Source organism: Leuciscus leuciscus (genome assembly GCF_965113295.1).
Source record: "Leuciscus leuciscus genome assembly, chromosome: 5".
NCBI classification, from domain to species: Eukaryota; Metazoa; Chordata; class Actinopteri; order Cypriniformes; family Leuciscidae; genus Leuciscus; species Leuciscus leuciscus.
In genome coordinates this window covers 19,964,878-19,980,821 of record NC_138729.1, presented here as the reverse complement: position 1 = coordinate 19,980,821, position 15,944 = coordinate 19,964,878, and the positions used below count along the sequence as shown (strand labels likewise).

The 15,944-nt window shown below is 35.4% G+C and overlaps 1 protein-coding gene across 1 annotated transcript in view; it reads left to right on the top strand.

Moving 5' to 3' along the window:
* msh3 (mutS homolog 3 (E. coli)) overlaps positions 1 to 15,944 on the top strand; it is a 65,101-nt gene that overhangs the window by 40,557 nt on the left and 8,600 nt on the right. The window contains exon 21 of the mRNA XM_082168658.1: positions 5,302 to 5,488. Within this exon, the coding sequence (XP_082024784.1) occupies positions 5,302 to 5,488 (187 nt within the window). The remainder of the gene's footprint in view (positions 1 to 5,301; positions 5,489 to 15,944) is intronic.

Genomic DNA, 15,944 nt, shown 5'->3' with positions numbered 1-15,944 from the left:
GCGCCCAATTAAGTCTGAAAGGTTCAATGGCCTATACTGCACTCTGGTGAAGCGGAAACATTGAGTGGTTATTGCATTTGCGTAATGGGACTGTAGAATGTTGGAGAAGAGTTTACATCCTCAGTGCTGTCAAAGTTTCACAAAAGCCCTTGCAGCTGTTTTGACTGGATTTTGGCTTTTCATTTTCAAGATTTATGACGCACTCTAAAACTATTGTTGGGTAGTTGACATGAAATCCCTTTGGAAAGTACACGTCATGTGATGTGACATGGCACTCCATTTAAAACAGTTTTACGTGCCATTTTTCAATTCTTTTGAAAATTAAATACATTGAAGAGACTATAAAGTATTTTGTTTTTTTAAATATTCCATAAAGTTTTAATTTGTCACCCTGCAAAGTAATTTAAAATTTATAAGTGAAGGCAAAAAGGGTTTTTAAAATGGTGAACAACTTGAAATGGTGAATAGTTTCAGGATATAAGAGATGCACTTTCCTTTATGCATTCATGAAAGTTTTAACCTAAAATATTTATGTTGATTTAAAAAAATAAAATGCATGCATATCAACACAAGAAAGAAGATCCATCACAATTCAATTCCAATGTTAAAATGTCGTCATTGTTGGTAGATTTTTAATGGCGAACAATCTAAGTGCAAGTCAGTTGTATATTTACTAACTTTAAGTCGATTATTTATGATAAAAACTAAAGGTAGGCTATGTAACTTTTGGCGCTCTAGCTGTTACAAAGCTGTGATTAATTGAAAACACTGATATTTTTCATTTAATGACGTTACAAAGGTTATTACGTCAAATGTTGTTTAAAAATTTTTTTTTTTATAAATGATATTCTAGCCAAAGAGAGAGAGATTATCCTAATGCTCATAAGACATTCACTACTAGGCTGAAGAGATGTATAGTTTAGATGGGAAGGATATCAAGCTGACTAGCTGAAGATGTTACTGTAGCTATTAAAATTCATAGACATGTTAATTTATTTTTTAAACCGATTGATTCCATGGAGGTTTGAGATTTAGATGCTCCATGTCAACTCTTCTTGCTCGTTGTGACATCTAACCTATGCCTCTCCCACACCATACACACGTCAAAGTAGCCAAAGCAACTTTTCTCTGTATTACAGATATGACTATTTACAGACATGCAGGCGAATGACGCATGAAAGCAATTTCCCGCAAAAACCACCCCAACAGGTCTAAAACACAAATGCTTATAAGGCTTACCATATCAGGGTAAGACACATTTTGGAAGAAGGATTGATGATATATTGACTCATTATTTACATTTTGTTAATTTTGAAAAGAAAATGTTTTTACGTAGTGTACATTTAAATAATTATAAACTATAATAAATCTTTATAAAAATACAAATTTGCTTTACTTATATTTACTTGCTGAGTTAAATTCTTAAATTAAAGATTTTTTATTTAAATATAAATATTTAACAATCTAACCAACAATGATGACATTACTGTTAAATTTGCAATGTGTTTTTTTTATTTAAAAAAAATGATTTAAAGTTAAATGTTTAAGGTTAAAGTTGTCCAAATTCTCCCAATTATTATTTATCCATTGATTTGAATTTTGCAATCATTAAAGCATTGTGTGTCAACTATTCAGGCGCAGAAGCAGAATATCATCATATTTGTAATATGATGATATACAATGATGACGGATGATATTTGCAAAAGTCTAAATAGTCCTTAGCGCCTGTGCGAGTCCTTGATAGGACAGTCTTTTTTTCCCCACTGATGGAACACTTTTATGAAGAGGCACTTAAGGTTTGGAAGCTCTATTCCTTCTCTTTTTTTTGGTTGCGATGGAAACTGAAAATTAAGTGCAATGCAAAAAAATAAAGTAAAAATGAAGCCTTAAATGAAACCTTTTAAAGGTAAATCTTTTGTAATAAATAAAAAAGTTATCTAAAACATCTAAATCTTTTTTGAGTTTCGTAGTGCTGTTTTCAAAACATGAAAATGAAATACATGTAGTCAAAATGTTTGGATGTTAAAATACAAGAAAACAGAGACAAATATAAAAGAAACAAATAGAATGAAAGCGGCATTTCATTGCTGTGGCTCACAGCAAAGCAGACTACAGATACCATCTGTGTTCTCTCTCAATCGTAGCCAAGAGCTGCACGATTTGTCCAGCTAAAAAAAAAAGTAGGATGAAGCCCCCATCAGGATAATGGGAAGGATTTTCAGATTAGCTGTTATCAAAGGACAATTCTGCGATCTGGGGATCTATGTACATTACCTATAATGGCCGGCACATTAATTGATTCATATTTTGTGTAATGTTGTTGCATTGATCTGAATTAGTGAGTCTTTGTATTAGGATAGTTTCCTCTATCGACGATTGTCAGAGATATTGCCGATGGCTGATGCCTAGACGATATCAAGACGATAATTGGCTCATTTTCCCATTAATGTATTAAATTATTATTATTTTGTTGTTGCTGTTATTATCAGGCTAGTATTATTATCAAATTAATATTAGGAACTACAATTCATTTGCCTTCCCTAATTTCATTACGACATCACACATGCGACACCGACACTTAAAACGGACTACAAAACTACATCTCATATCAAAATTGAATTGCAAGGTGATCTGTTCGCAAATTGTCAAGAGTGCTTGTTATAAAATGAGACTCATCGTTCTTATACAGTTGCCGTTTGAGCCAAGGCGAAAACGGCATTGTTGTTCGTAAGCATTTTTGTTTTGTTTCCATAGCAGAATAACAAAAAATATTTTAATGACACTTAATAACACTACAATTACAAATTAATATTAATACTACTAATATTATTATTAAAATTATATAGGCCTAATAACAGCGTTTAGGTCCGAAAAGTGCACAATAATCAGTCATCAATGAAAATCAAAAGCAGCTTCAAACACCAACTTTTAAAAAATCTAAACTTGTTTGTATTGTATTGTATGTCTTTATTGTCCACCAAGGTGGAAAATTGTCTTTGGCTCACCAGCACATAAAATAACTACCATATACAGGCAGTGGTAAGAAAAACAAAAACAAAACAACTCTTAAACACATATTTATTCGCTAGAGGGATTCTATAGCGCCTACCTGATTTCAAGGGCTCACACTGAACAAGAAATATTGATTATTGTCAATACAAATAGATTTTTTCACTATCATTAATGTATGGTCCATAAGAGAAATATTAAGCCAATAAATAGAGATAGTTGATATACCATTATCAGCATTGAGGCTATAGACTATAAAGATATAGATATAGAAAGATGGTTCACTCCTATTACTGATGAATGGGAAAAACTGCAATATGGCAGAATAAGTCCCCCCTTCCAACTAAAAGAGCCAATCGCTGATTGCTAAAGTCATTGCATCACTGCAGTGAGAAGCTCTGGATCCCATTGAAACCTGAGACTCGCGCTTAGGCCTGCTCATGCACATTGGCTGGTTTAGCCTGAAAAATACGTTTTTTTTTAATGCTATTTGAGTATTAGAAACAACGTTTATGAGACAGTTTATGTCATATTTTGTTGCTGATTTGAAATGTTATTTAATTGTGATTTCGGCAAACAGTTTTTGAGATTTCAGGATTCTTCCATTCAAATAGATAGGATTTGGTCTTGGATGCCCTGAAATAGCTGCCCGGAGGTGTTCCCGGAGGTGCCGAGTGAACAGACTTTCCTTGACTTTGGCGCTGTGCAGCGTCAGATGTCAAAATCTCAGTCAGTTTTTGCTTTCATTTTCAGGGAATAATTAACACTGGTTTGAGACTCCTTCACCGGCATAACTCTTGTGCAACGCTGGCAAATTGCATGTGTGATATCCTTTCACCTTTTGAGTGAAATACTGTATTTATATGCGACGTAAAATTTTCACTAACTCCATCTTTGCTCGCAAAATGATAGTAATAGATTATTTCCTTCTATAATAAAAAAGTAAATAATTAAATAAATGAGTAAATCTAGACAAGTAAATAAGTAAATTAATGATCAAATAAGTACCCCCAAACCCTGATATGACTATTGAGCATATTGCTCAACACTACATTGCATTGTGCTTTCCTTCTAACCATCAAAAAAAAAAAAGCACTTATGATATAATGAGCCACTGCATTTGCCTAAAACACGTGATCTTCGTGTGGTGGTTCATATTTGATTGTCTAGCTCATTGAAAGATGAAAACGCCACAAAAATCCACTTTACGGGTCACTTTTTCTTCTGTCACGTAACGGTGGCGATAATGAGTGCATGACGATAGAGAATCAAACAAAGTCTTTATTATAGATGTTATAGATAAACGGAGATAAAACAACCACTAAACACACATGAGATCGGGCCAAGAACTGGAAAACACAGGGAGTATAAATATCCAGAACAAACAAAGGAGCTAAAGAGTTAATTCATTACCAACAGGTGATAAGAATCAAACAGGCACAGACATGGAAATTAGGACAATTTAGAATGACAGAACCAAACACAATAAATGGAGTAGTCATTTAGTCACTGGTAGTCATTACTTTCCCAGGCATTGCAAGAGTAAGATTATTTAAGAGTATTTGTAGGTCCTTTTCATAATCATCTGTCTCTCATTAGTGGATATGAATTGGTCTCATCATCCCTAATGCTGACTCTGGCCTCTGTAATGTGGCTTAAACGCTGAGGAACAAAGAAACACCGCAGTTTCAAAAGCTATTTGTAACTTACAAGTAGCTTTTAGTTTAAAATTATTTAAAATTGTGACAATCCTAATAGTTTAGTCAGAGAAAAAGGGATTGTTCAGCCAAATTTGAAAATACTGTATAATTTACTCACACTTAAGTTCCAAACCTTTGACTTCATTTCTTCTGTGTAATTCAAAAGGTGTTTTTTATTTACCTGGCCACTTTTTTTTTAATAATAAAAGTGAAAAAAAATCACGTTTTTTTTTTTTTTTTTTGCCTCATATAACTTGCATTTTGGCCTACTCGTCACACAAAGCTATTGTATAACTTCAGACAATTTGGAATATAGTACATGAGTCATACGGATCACTTTAATGATACTTTTATGGTTCTTTTTATGTCCTTTTTGAAGCTTGAAAGCTCCAGTCCCATCCACTAACAATTGTACGGAAAAGAGTGACTGGCACATTGTTCCTTTTACTGATTTTTTCCTTCATGTTCCACAAGAGGAAAGTAAGCCATACAGGTTTAGGTTGACATGAGGGTGAGTAAATTATGGCAAAGTAAACTAATGCTTGTTCACAGACTAATTTAAGTTTCGCTCCACTGGTTTTGGTTTTGACAGAATGGGAGCATCTGACAACATCTCAAGGGGCAGGAGCACCTTTATGGAGGAGCTTGTGGAAGCATCAGATATTTTGGCTCGTGCCACGTCCCGCTCCCTGGTCATCCTGGATGAACTGGGTCGAGGCACCAGCACTCATGACGGCATCGCTATCGCCTATGCTACCCTAGAGTCCTTCATCAGAGATGTAAGTGAGACTGAAAGACTTGAAACCCTTGCTTGGCAAATATACCTAAAGAAAGGCTGTGCTTGTGACATGCTTTCATGCCAGATTATAACAGGCCATGTCGTAACACAGTTCATCCAGAATGACTTGTAGTATAATTTTTGGAGGGAGATTCACCATGCTGCAGCCTGTGGTTATGTGCTTTGCTTACAGGCGAAATAGAGGACTGGGATTTCAGTAATTCTACAGTTCTCAGGTCACTGCTACTTTGGATTGAGCCCACCTCCCAAATCCTTAAACCTAATGCTGCATGGCAAACCATTAATCTGCCAACATTTGGCCAGTTTGAGAATATCAGCATCAGTGTTGTCTCTGACATGGCCATCTGCAGATTTTAGAACTGAATCAAGGCAATGTATAATTTATATACAGAACGTATGTTTATTAATTTTTATATGTTTTAGCTAAATATTGTGTAATATGTTTACTTAAATTGAGCAATTTGTGTAATCTTGTTTACTATCACTAAATTAGCCAAATTGAAATCATAAAAAACTATAAATAGAATATATATAATTAAATGTGTAGAAATATCGGTTACTGAGTAATATTAAGCAACTACATGTACTTACTACAGGGTTAGGGTAGGATTTGGTTGAGGGTTAGTTTCATGTAATTATGCATAATTTACTGTTATTACTATGGTAAGTACATGTAACATATGTAACAAGGACACTGTAAAATAAAGTGTTACCGAAATATCTTAAAAATATTTTATATAAGATGGTCGTTATATAAAATACGTTAGTCGATGATAAGATGCTTAGTCAACTAAATTTTAATATGTTGGTTGGTCGCAGAAAAAAAATATCTGCACAGGAAGTGACGAAGTCATGCACTCTGTGACTGATAAGGTTGTTAACATAGCTAGTCCATGCGTAATTATGCCGGGCAGAAATCCAAACGTTCGCCTATTCGCCTATTATTAACGTCTCCTCAAACGTTGAAACGTGAGTAGTAGCCTAACGTTAGCCACTTTACACGGCTGCTCGCTCTAATGTTAACTTTAACCTAAATATGCGCTATTATTAGGTGCATATCCAACACGGGTGTAACAGTAGGCCTACACACAAGTCATGGTTTGGTACGTACCTCAGTTTTGGGGTCACAGGTCGATATGAGTTTGGTACAACAGGAAAAAAGCAACAAATCCCCAATGCTAGGTTTCTTTTCATTTATTTTGAACAGACAGTAGTGCAAATTACAGTTTGTTCCACCTAGCAGCATTTAGCCCCCCCTGAGGTAGTTGTACTTCGTACGTTTTATTTTTATTTTTTTATTGATTGATCATTAAAACTGACATTTAAAGGTGCTGTACGTCACTTTTTCACTCTACTAAAGCATACAAATGCCATATGTTTGCAGATATTTAGGAAACATGCTGAGTTCACATACTCGTTTCTCTGAAAAACACTTCTACAGCCAGTAATTTTACTTCAAAATGTGCGTTCCGTGTTGGAATGTCTGTTTTGTTTTGGTCTGTGATCTCGCCCACTGTCAGTTCACCCAATAGTATTTCAACACCCAGGGATGCCAGTTGGCAGGAAACACAGGGTATTGCAGTCATTGCAGCCAGCAAATAAACTGGGTCAGAGATTGCAGATTCTACCCAACCTAAAAAGCCTCGGTATCCAACAAAAAATCTCTATGAATGAGAGCATATTAAAACCCGGACAAATCAACCCATCAACTTACGGGGTAAGTCTTCTCGGCTTTCATTGTCAATTGCGCTCGTTCCTGTTGCATGTCCTCAAACTGGCAACCCACGTGAACGTCATTCTTATTGACTGCACCTTCAACAAAAAGAGACGGGGTTCTGTCATTTCATTTTATAACACATGTACATACAGTGAAGATAATCAGTGTACATATGCACAATATTTTTAAAATGAAAATGAAGAGAGTTAGGGTTATTTTGTTTTGTTATAAATATAAATATGCTGTAAAGATAGTGAATTTATGCATTGCCCTAACCACACTTGTGTGGCTATTAAGATTTTTTTAAATGACACTGAAATGAGGCAGGGTGGCATATACAAATATACATACAGATAACCGGAGTAGCCAAGGTGAGGTGAGTGACGTTATCAACGACGCTTCTGTACCATTTGCAGAATTACCGAACTTGCGTCCTCCCAAGTCGAACTTGGCATACTTGGTATTGAGAAACACCCTTGTTTTGGGTAGGTCAGTGGTGCATAGATTGTCTTTTCTTCTTCTGCTCTTTTTCCTGTTGTGACTGTTAGTGAATAGCATTGCATTAACCGTGTGCACCCCCTTCTGGATTGGAGTGTGGATCGCCTTTGACTGACTGTATTCATCATCTGACTCTATGCACCGAACTGTGACATCCATACTTTGACGGTTCGGGACATTACATGTACCATTACACCCCTAATATCCAAGTCTTCATGCAGAGGGTGGAAGCTAAATCAGTACCACGCTTACTGCATTACATACATTTCTCTCTATAGGTGAATCCACTATACTGCAAAGATAATGAGTCAGCATTGTCAACTTTCATCTTTGCAGCTGACACAGACTCAGAAAACAATCCTTTTTTTAATAAATGATTTAAATATTTCCTTGCTGTTTGTACTACATCTTATAATCATTACTTTTGCCAGTGTGCTGTGGCAAGCTTAATTTATATTTTAAAGGCTCGTTTAAAAAAATGAATGCAGAACAATGTTACAGTATAATATAATTTTTTAGACCTAAAACGCCCCTGAAGCCCCCCAGTAAATAATTTAAGTAATAAAAATAAATAATATATTTAAATGTGTGACTAGTTGACTACTAATGGCTTAAATGAACAAATACCAGTGGTCTAGGGAAATCTTTAGTCGAGGGCAGCCCTAAAGATGGCCCTTGATGTTGGTTTTGGTCATTGAACTTGCTTTGAAATGGAAGTAGCAAATAACAGATTATCGGAAATCAAAAGTAGAGCGGAGACTTGGTTCAATCTAATTAGGTTGTTAATTGCAATTTGAGATGTGGGTGTTGTGCTCAAAAATGTATGTAAGCTTACAGTCGATTGTGGAGGCGTTGGATTTAATTGGAGTAAATGATTGGAGAAGTCTGGCGTTCGTCACTAAAGAGAAATCGGTCGTTTTCACTGGAAGGATAAATGGATTAATCGTTCTCAATGAGGTATATTAAATGCAATTTCAAAATAGATTGGGTGAAAGTATTGACTACTGAAATATCTGCTAATATACATTTATTTTCTTTAAATGCATCTGAATTTATTTATTAATAATTTCAGAAAAAATGTGTTGCTTTTATGTGTTGAAAGTCAACTTTGAAAAAGTATAAAAAAGGCTAAACACTCTCTATGGATCATATTTTTGTCTTCATTTGCTGATTTATCTTCTCACTCAAAACTGGTCCTTAAATACATAGTCGTGACTTTTGAGAGGATACATTAAATGAAAGGTTTTCAGTTCTTTGACCACGTGACCATGTTAGACTTTGTGTTAAAATGACATTCTGTGGGGACAGCGGTGTTTACCATCAGCAGTACATTTACTCTGCGAAAAGAAAAACACGCAAGTCTTAGACTGGAATCAAAAGAGCCAAAATGATGCCTTAGTTGAAAGTGTGAACTCCATTAAAGCATTCACAGTTTTAATAACAGTTCTCTGGCATCTGGCAGCGTTTGAAAGTATGACGTGCAATATGTCATAGAAGGTGCAATTCTGGCAGAAATTAAAAATGTTTTTCTTCCTACTGCTACAAGGTCAAAAATTCTCTGTTACTGGGTAGCGCCTTAATGGTTTATACTCCAAGGCAAAGCATCAAGGGTGATATATTTGACTCAAGGGAGCCTAATACTCCCCAGACACATAGAAAAAATATCTTATACCAGTCCATCCATTGGGACACAGTACATCTAGAGTCTCCCTGTTTATCCCCCGTGAGACATTATTATTTTATTTTTATTTTTTTCGACATTTAAAATCGTTCTCCTAAAGTTAACCATTGGTAGGTTGATTTTCCCGAATGATTTCTCAGATGTTCTGTGGTGGTTTCAAAACACTCTGTTTGTTTGACCTTCCCAACCAGTCCCGATACAGCAACATTGATTCAACCAGTAAGTTTGGGGAAAAGTGTGAGGAAACGTACAAATATGTTAACTCGCTGTTTATACAGTTTTGTCTTTTTTACAGCATCCTCCACGGGTGTAAATTTATCAACAAATGATTCTCAATATATAAGCCACTTCACACCAATGTGAACACCAACTATTGCTGCCAAGTTAAATGAGATGGATGCTAGTGAAATTGGCAATCATATCCTGTGTGTGGCAAATTAAAAGTGCTAATTAGTTTCTTGTTGGCTGTAGTTACTCATATTGAAGGTAAGCGTCATTTTTGATGCTGTGCTGGTGTTTGGGCTGTCAGAGGGTGGGCTCCACTGGGTATTGCATAATATTTTGTGTCTCTGTGGCATTGGCTAAGGTGCAAGATCTATCACTCTTTCTTTTTCTATTTTGCTCTCTTTCTCCCACCACAGTTCTCTTGTACTGATACTGCCTCAGGCTGGAGTTATTTATTTATTGGCACATGGATGGGCTTGTTTGCCACAACTCCACTGTGATACAGAATAGCCAAGGCATTGTTGCTTTTGTGTTTTCAGATCTTTTTCACATCATTCTCCCTCTCTTCCATTCTTTTCCTCTTTCTCACTCACTATGAAATTTTTTTGGGTACGGTACTTGTCCTTACTGCAGAGTAACATTTCTCTCTCTGTTGATTTTTTTTTCAAACAAGAAGTTCTTTGACTAATAGGCCGCAATTACACTGCAGGTCTTGATGCCCAATTCCGATTTGTTGACTATATCAGATTTGATTGACGACCAGCTAACATCTTCTTTTAAAAGTGACCCATATCCGATATCTGCATTTACACTGTGCACTTGGCGAAACAATCCAAGGATGACACACTGACCCAGACAAACTTAGGCTGAAAAGGAAGTAAAAATGGCACGATTTGCAATGGACGCAGACGAAATTATAATATTATCATTAATGATACATTTATTTACACCTATGAGTGATGCCTGAAACCAATCTGAGAAAAACTGTAATTGGGCCACTTGAACCATGCAATGTAAATGTGGCCGTAGTCTCAGACAATCATCAGCCATTGTAGGGGATGTGGCAACAGGGATATAGAATATTTATGCATTCAATAGAGTATAAATGTAGCTGAATTTCAACAGTTAACTTAACATTTTTAAGTAAATTTTGCCATGTCTGCACTTATTGACCCTATAATGCCTCTACTGTATCATATTTGATACCCAAATTTCTAAGGCCTCTAAATTATCAGCATGATCAAAATGTTGCTGAAAAACCTGTTGTACACAATCTACTATACCTTCTGTCATCTGACTGATAATTCTTTCTTTTTTTAGCAAATAAAAGGCCTTTTTGTATAATTGTACAGATGTCCACCCTCAGGTTGTTGTACATGTCTTTTTGCTGTGAAATTGTTAGCAATATTTATAAATTAAATGTAAGAATTTTATATTGTTAGTAATATTGTTGTATTGTTAGTTTATATTGTTAGTAATATTTCAAGATGAACATGCATATGTCAAGTTTTGCAAGTTTAATTAATTGTATGATAGTGACACATTTGATAGTGTCACGCTTGGCAAAGCGTGGTTAAACAGGAACAAGATGAAGACGAAATATGATCAACAGGCAAAAAACAAGGGATAACATATACAAAGGAAAACAAGGGTAATTGATGACGAACACCTGTGATGATAAATTAATCTCCATAGCAACTCATAAGTAGCGGGAAACCAAACAAAGGAAAACAGGAACTAATGAATACGTACTAAAAGTCCATGAAAACAAAACTTACAGAACATAACTATTACAGATAGCTATTTCCCATCACTTTTTCATACCACCTGTAGCATCACGTTTCAGCCTTATATGATGCAATAAAACCTAAATTATCTAAGTTGTTTTTTTTTATTTTTTATAAACCAGCTACAAGAAGCAAAACATTTTGTAGGATGCTTTTTCTATTTCTTTGGCATTCTATTAGTTGTGGAAATGTCATTGGTCCAAAATCCCACTCTGCTGTATATTAAACATCAAATATGTTCTGATGGGGTGTTATTGTGCGACATAATGGTAATGTACATGTTCGTTTTCAGTGAGGTGAGACTAACTGCTTGACAAATTACTCAGTGGAAACTAGAAACGTGTCTCGCCTGGTTGGGACAGTGTCAGACGTTACAGCCATGGCCATTCACTGACCATCTGATGTATATTGCTCACAGAATTGGCATGAACTGTTTGTTTCAAAGCTGTTGATGTTTTATGGAAAACAAAATGACTACTGGTGGTGTTTTTTTAAGGCATTTTACTATTGTTCATAATTGGGGTTCAGGGGTCTTTCAGATGTTTTGTACAATGGGGATAAAAAAAAAAAAATGTTGTCGTAGTACTGTACTATAAAAATCACCATTGTACTAAACATCTGAAAGACCCCTGAACCCCAATTATGAACAATAGTAAAATAGTGAAATAAAATCTTTCAAAAGTTTAGGATTGGTATGATTTTTGAAAGGTTTTTGAAGGAAATCTACTAGGAAAAAAGCTGTAATATTGTAAAATATTATTATTACAATTTAAATATACCTGTTTGTTATTTTAATATATTTTGAAATGTAATTTATTCCTGTGATGGCAAAGTTTTCGGCAGCCATTACTTTGTTACACGATCCTTCAGAAATCATTCTAATATCTTTATTATTATCAATGTTGTAAAAAGCTGTGCTTCTTAATATTTTTGTGGAAACTGATTTTTTTTTTTTCAAAAGAACAGTATTTTTTTTAAATAAAAACCTATGTATCATTATAAATGACTATACTGTCACCTTTGTATTACTTGATGCATATTAGCTAAATAAAAGTATTAATTTCTTAAAAATCTTACTAACCCCAAAACCACTCATATACAGAATGGTTGCTGTACAGTGACTTTGACAGTGAAGTTTCCGTGGCCCACCGCAAGATTTTTAACAGACCTGACTATTTGTCACGTTGGTTAATGAGGACTTAGAAACAGAGATTGTTAACACAGTCTTTATTGAATAAACTGGAAACGAACAGAAAATGCAGATAATGGGTTACCGAGCTCAGGCCCAGTTCCAGAATCAAATCATGTGCTCTAGCCTTAATGCACATAAATCAGACTTTGCAAAAACTTTCCATTGCAATGGTTACTAAGTCAATCATTGCAGTTTCGAGAGTGAATTCTGCATTTGCAACTTGTATGTGGCCGTTTATGAATCTGTCTACACTTCGTTTGTTAAAATGAGAGGATTCGTGAGCTTGCAAAGCTCAGCACTGAATAAAAACTCCAGCGTTTTGAGCGTGGAGTGAATTCTGACTAACTTAAACACCTCTGATTGGCCATTGCATTCAAGAAATAAGCAGATATATCTGTGATTGGCTACATTGCTCAACACCGCAAAAGCATGTTGTAAACAGAAGCATTTGCTCGCTCTCCAGAGTGTAAAAACAAATACGCAATGGACCGTTTGCCAAATCGGTTCGCCAATATCCTATTATTACAGCTTCAACTGAGGGTGCTCTTGCTTTCATTTGAGTGTGCTTGGCACCCTCTGCTCCCCTGTGGAACCGGGCCTTACCGCACCTCAAGAGACTCTGGCACATAATTAGACAATTACACCTTAAAAACTAAAATCTTTGTGACTCACCTAATGCAAAGGTTGGTGTTGTTTAGCGTTTACTAAGCACTGTATGTCGGACTGAAGAGAAGAAAGTTGTAAACGGAGATCAGGCTAAGTTAGATGTGAAGCTTATTCCGGTAAAATAATGTGTAATTACAATTATTTTTATTAATAGCAAATTAATAACAATTCTGAACACCTTAGTAATTACATGCCAAGACCCTAGCAAGGTGGTGGTGACTATAAAGCGCAAGCACCACTCACAGTTTCTTCAGATAATGTCAAATTCCAGTCTTATTTTGTACACTAGAATCCACTTAGAATATCATAAGCATTATACGCTCAGACTCGCGCTGCACAGCTGTAGTTGTGACACTGCGCACTCACAGGGGTTCAAAAATACAACGCTTCAGTGTTTGCTCAAGCGTGTGCTTCATATTGAAATTCCTCCCTTCACACTAGAATAGCTTTTTGTCCATGCCCGTTTGCCTTTATAGTGCATATATGTGTCCTGGCAGCATCTTGCAGAGAGTGTCTGCACATCGCCATGGCAACAAGGCTCACTCGTTCACCTGCGCTGTATTTAAGAATGTAAATACGTTTGTTGTGTAACACCCTTGAATGATGCATTGTGAGCAGCCTTGACGCAGAACTTTCTTATGTGAGCAATGGGTAGTAGAGCAGCATTGGTTGCCATAGCGAAAAGGCAGTTGGAGGCACATGTTAGAGGCAGGAAGTCTCTCCTCAATATTTAGAGAGAGCATTTCTAAGTTGGGATAACTGAAGAAGTGAGAAGGTGTGCTTAAGATCCTGTAATGTTATTCGGAACTTCGAACTTGGGAAACTTTGTCCTCTAGTTGTGCAATAACCTGACCTTTAAGAACTCTCCTTTCACTCAGTGGCTGCTAGTTTTTCATTGGTCTTGTCAAAACCAGATTATACTGAACTCTCGCTTGATCAGGGTTTTTGCCCTTGGTATTTCAGTTTGAAATCTTGCTTCACATAACTGTATTATGCACATGACTGGGGACTTATTATGCAACTTTTACATGGTTTTACACAGCATTTTTACCAGAGGCTAGCATATTTTTCCAATAGTTTTCTTCACGTTTTAAAAAATGTTCAATGTTGGGTAAAACGCAGAGCTTTATTCATTATGTCGACTCCTTTGCTGTGTCTGAAATTGCTGACTCGTGTGTCAGAGAGCTGGAGCTGTCGCAGAAACAATATCATTCACATAGTTTTATCCTACTTGTAGCTTACTTTACAATAAAATAACAGCCAATTACATTGTAATTTTATACATGCTTCCATGCCAGCTTTGTGGTTTCCATGATATCCTAATTTGTGTTCATCATTAAACAAATATTTAAAAACAAAACTGCCAACAGGAATAAGTGTACAATATATGTATTTAGACTAGATATTATTTTTAGTATCTTGAACTCTCCTGTTAAAGCAGCTTTTTTGCGCTATTCAGAGTGTAATAAATATTCTTATTGCCGGCCCTGTTTTGACTTGAAGTAAATGGTGCAAACGTCAATTGCGAGAGTCAATTCCATCGACTACTACAGTGGAAGTCAGCTCATTTGCATTTAAAGATACATGTATGAATACAGTGTGTTTTGCTTCCACTCAAAAAGGGGGCATTTTGGGCATGGGATAGTAAATGATCTGTGGAGTATTTTGAGCTGAAACAGACACATTATGGAGATACCTACAATTTATATTACATCTTGTAAAAAGGGGCATAATAGGTCCCATTTAAACATCAAATGTGTTTGGTATCACAGTGCGCTTTCATTCATACATAGATAGATAGATAGATAGATAGATAGATAGATAGATAGATAGATAGATAGATAGATAGATACTTTTATTCATCCCGAAGGAAATTTAAGGCATCCAGTAGCTTAGACAGCACATATCCACATATATCACACATACAATGAAAATAAAAGTAATAATAAAACAAGGGCGCACAAGTCTTTATCAACCTGCCAGAAGACAAAGTCATGTTTAAAAGTTCCCAGACAGAAAAACAAGTAACTAAATTTACCGAAGTTTACAAGGTTCATGGTATTGAATCTATGTACTCAACACTTTCTGTTTAAAATATTTTGGGTCAGTATGTACCCCCCCCCAAAAAAATACTACTTTTATTCAGCAAGGATGCATCAAATTGGTCAAAAGTGACAGTAAAGGCATTTATAATGTTACAAAAGATTTTGATTCCAAATAAAAGCTGTTTCTTTTGAACTGTCTATTCATCAAAGAATCCTGGAAAAAAATTTGTTTCCTCAAAAAATATTAAGCAGCACAACTGTTTTCAACATTGATAATAAGAAATGTTTCTTGAGCACCATTAATAATAATTGAACTGTGTGACTGCACTATTTATTGTAATTGTAGTGTAAACATAAATTTAAACTAAAGGCCTTTTCACACCGAACATGAATATTTGGCACAAACAATAATTTGAGTAGAAGCAATGCACTCCTATTCACCTACAGTATCACTAGGTTGAGCATTAGAAACACTTTTTTTTTTTAATCCTTCAAGTAACATTTTTTTTTCTTTGTCCAGTGTTTAAAAACTTGCTGACCAATAAGATACACTGTAAGCTTCAGTAATGTTCTCATCATATGTATTTACAAGTAATGTTGGTTGTATTTGATAAGGATGGTAAAG